The 3368-nt window shown below is 40.4% G+C and overlaps 1 protein-coding gene across 1 annotated transcript; it reads left to right on the top strand.

Moving 5' to 3' along the window:
- The first annotated feature begins 301 nt into the window (after positions 1 to 301).
- Positions 302 to 3368, top strand: LOC140814472 (ABC transporter G family member 14-like). Its single transcript, XM_073173475.1, has 5 exons — positions 302 to 706; positions 995 to 1787; positions 2142 to 2321; positions 2403 to 2590; positions 2668 to 3368. The coding sequence occupies exons 1-5, from the start codon at positions 542 to 544 to the stop codon at positions 3310 to 3312; spliced, it is 1971 nt and encodes a 656-aa protein (XP_073029576.1). The 5' UTR covers positions 302 to 541; the 3' UTR covers positions 3313 to 3368.

The raw sequence follows: 3368 nt of genomic DNA, 5'->3' as shown, positions 1-3368 counted from the left end.
CCTTTAATCCAGCTTCCTCCATAATCATTAGAGATAGGTTAATATCAACTTGTTCTTCGCATGCAAAAAGAACAGTGGGGCTTCAGAAAATAATATAGTGGCATGGTTCTCACTTCCCACTAACAATGTAATAAGCACTTGCATGAAGATATAAACAGTGTTGGTTTTGGAAAGAAAATACCAGAAAAAATATTGCTAAATAATAAAGCATTAGATGTTAGCAAGAGAGATAGGATGCTTATATGTTAATATATGCTAAAAAGAAAAGGAAGAGATTGCTATAAATCAACTAACATAAACTAGAGTGGAGGATCCCACCAGAGATGTTAGGCCTGCATTAAAAAACTTTAATGTATGAGATTATTTCGTCTGTGTCCACGGTTATATATTTGTGTATTGATCCTTTCACTTTGTGAACCAAAGCTAGAAGCTGCTGTTAAACTTCTGCCTCCTTTTCATCCTCTACCAGTACACCACACGAATCTCCACCTCTAACAATATACCGCGACAGAAAACAGTTTTAGCATCAGTAGATTTAACCATGCCCCTCTGTTCTGTAGTACCAAACCCAGAAAATGATGGCACTGAACTGGAGAAAGGCCTACCAAAGAAGCTGGAGACCTGCGACACGGCATATCTGGCTTACCCAGCTCAGAACAATTCACAATCCTTTCTACAGCGGACTTTGTTTCCCATAAGTTTAAAGGTCTTTCCCCCATCCCCACACACGTCTAGACAAACAAAAGTAGTTTCACACCGAGAATCACATGCACACATTAAAACAGACTCCAGCAAGCCACCAGCCTGCTTGCATTTTTTAAAAATGTTATAGGCAGTTGATAGGACAGATTTGCAGAAAAAATATATATGTTGGTATGTCACTACTAACAAGTAATGGTTTGCTAGATGAAGATAAAAAATACAACAACCTTTCTTAACTTGGGAACGTATTAGTGACAGGTTACACCTGCTGAATATTATTCTTGTGTTTCAGTTCAAAGAGATTGTTTACAAAGTTAACTATGAGAGGAAAGGAACTTGTTGTGGAGGAACATCAAACTCTAAAGAGAAAGTCATACTAAATGGGATCACAGGGATGGTTTCACCGGGGGAGATACTAGCGATGCTAGGTCCATCAGGCAGTGGAAAAACCACACTTCTTACAGCCCTTGGAGGTCGTCTCTCTGGAAACTTGTCGGGCAAGATCACCTTCAATGGTCAACCTTTTTCAGGCTCCATCCGACGTCGCACAGGATTTGTTGCACAGGATGATGTTCTATACCCACATCTTAGTGTGTTTGAAACTCTTTTATTTACTGCACTTCTACGGCTACCCAAAAGTCTGACCAGAGAAGCAAAAGTACAGCATGTGGAGCATGTCATAACAGAACTGGGGTTAACTAGGTGTCATAATAGCATGATAGGAGGGCCGCTTTTTAGAGGAATATCAGGAGGGGAGAAAAAAAGGGTGAGCATAGGTCAAGAAATGCTCATCAACCCAAGCTTATTATTGCTAGATGAGCCCACTTCAGGCTTAGATTCCACCACAGCTCAACGAATTCTGAACACAGTCAAAGGACTTGCTAGTGGCGGTCGAACTGTTATAACCACCATTCATCAGCCCTCTAGCCGACTCTATCATATGTTTGATAAGGTAGTATTGCTCTCTGAAGGATGTCCGATTTACTATGGTCCTGCATCAACTGCCTTGCAGTATTTTTCTTCAATTGGGTTTTCAACACCCATAATTGTCAACCCGGCTGATCTATTGCTTGATCTTGCTAATGGTAATTAGAAAATCATGCTTTCCATAACAAGTATTTAGCACAAGCACATAGTTTATGATAAAGAACCTTGTCCCATTTATTCAACTTTCCTGCTCAAGAAGCATAAAGATGTCAATTACTCTATACAAAGTTTCTTTCCGAAAATAATAAATGGAGTTTAACAAAATGAGACCCGCCCTCAGATTGTTTATATTTCAGTTGAGTATAATGACATCATACAGTCTGTGCTAATCTATCTAATAAATGCCTTCACTCTGGCTAGCCAGAAATTATAATTATGAATTCAGACACTTGCATATTCTAGAATATTGATATGAGGAAAAAAAAAATGGTTCTAATTTGTCATATTTCCAGGGATTGGACAAGATTTCCAGCAGGCTAGCAACCACAGCGATAACAGTCGGCCTCAAGATCCAGCATCTGTAAGAGAATTTCTCATCTCTGCTTATGAAAAGAACATTTCTACCAGGCTGAAAACTGAGTTGTGTAGTTCAGATGTAACTACCTACAACTACAATAAAGAAAACTCGACAAGTATCCACTCTTCTCCCTCAAAATCCGAGAACTTGCGCATTTTAGCAAACTTGTAAGGCTCACGGTTTTCAAATGATGCAGGGGATGATGTGAAATTCGAAAAATGGTGCACAACCTGGTGGCATCAATTTCATGTCCTACTGTTACGAGGACTTCGGGAGAGAAGATTTGAAGCCTTCAACAGGTTAAGAACCTTTCAAGTTCTAAGCGTGGCGATACTTGGTGGTCTTCTATGGTGGCATACTCCACCGTCTCACATTGACGACCGTGTAAGCTTTTCAGCACCTCCATGTTTAAAGTAGAATTCTAGTTTCGAATATGCTAATTAAGAGTTACTTCATTGCAGATAGCCATGTTATCCTTTTTCTCTGTGTTTTGGGGCTTTTACCCACTTTACAATGCTGTTTTCACTTTTCCCCAAGAAAGGAACATGCTGAAGAAGGAAAGGTCATCTGGGATGTACCGCCTCTCCTCCTACTATCTAGCCAGAACAGTGGGAGATCTTCCTCTCGAACTTGGGCTGCCAACCGTATTTACCTTCATCTTTTATTGGATGGGTGGCCTTAAACCTGACCCTGCCACCTTCATCTTCTCCCTTCTAATTGTTCTTTTAAGCGTCCTTGTTTCCCAAAGTCTCGGATTGGCGTTTGGCGCCATACTCATGGACGTAAAACAAGCTGCAACTTTAGCCTCAGTTACAACTTTGGTATTCCTTATTGCCGGAGGATACTACGTCAGACAAATCCCTCCATTCATGGTCTGGCTAAAATATCTGAGCTACAGCTATTACTTTTATAAGCTGCTTCTTGGGATTCAGTACAATGAGAATGACTACTATGAGTGCGCAAATGGGGTCTATTGCCGAGTGGCAGATCATCCTGCCATCAAATCTGTTGGTTTGAGCCATCTGTGGACGGACATTTCCATCATGGTGCTGATGTTGGTGGGATACAGATTTATTGCATACCTAGCTTTGCACCGATTGCGATGATGGATGCTTAACCATTCGCAAGCAAAAGTATTTTTATAAGTTCATTATTTCTTCAA

This window comes from Primulina eburnea, chromosome 15 (assembly GCF_022965805.1).
Source record: "Primulina eburnea isolate SZY01 chromosome 15, ASM2296580v1, whole genome shotgun sequence".
Lineage (NCBI taxonomy): Eukaryota > Viridiplantae > Streptophyta > Magnoliopsida > Lamiales > Gesneriaceae > Primulina > Primulina eburnea.
This window is presented reverse-complemented; position numbering and strand designations above follow the sequence as displayed.

Bases quoted from the DNA above. Each gene is read 5' to 3' on its own strand.
- LOC140814472 (XM_073173475.1), top strand. From the start codon at position 542: ATGCCCCTCTGTTCTGTAGTACCAAACCCAGAAAATGATGGCACTGAA. The intron at 1,788-2,141 runs GTAATTAGAAAA...TCATATTTCCAG, and splicing joins ATTGCTTGATCTTGCTAATG to GGATTGGACAAGATTTCCAG. The intron at 2,591-2,667 runs GTAAGCTTTTCA...ACTTCATTGCAG, and splicing joins CGTCTCACATTGACGACCGT to ATAGCCATGTTATCCTTTTT.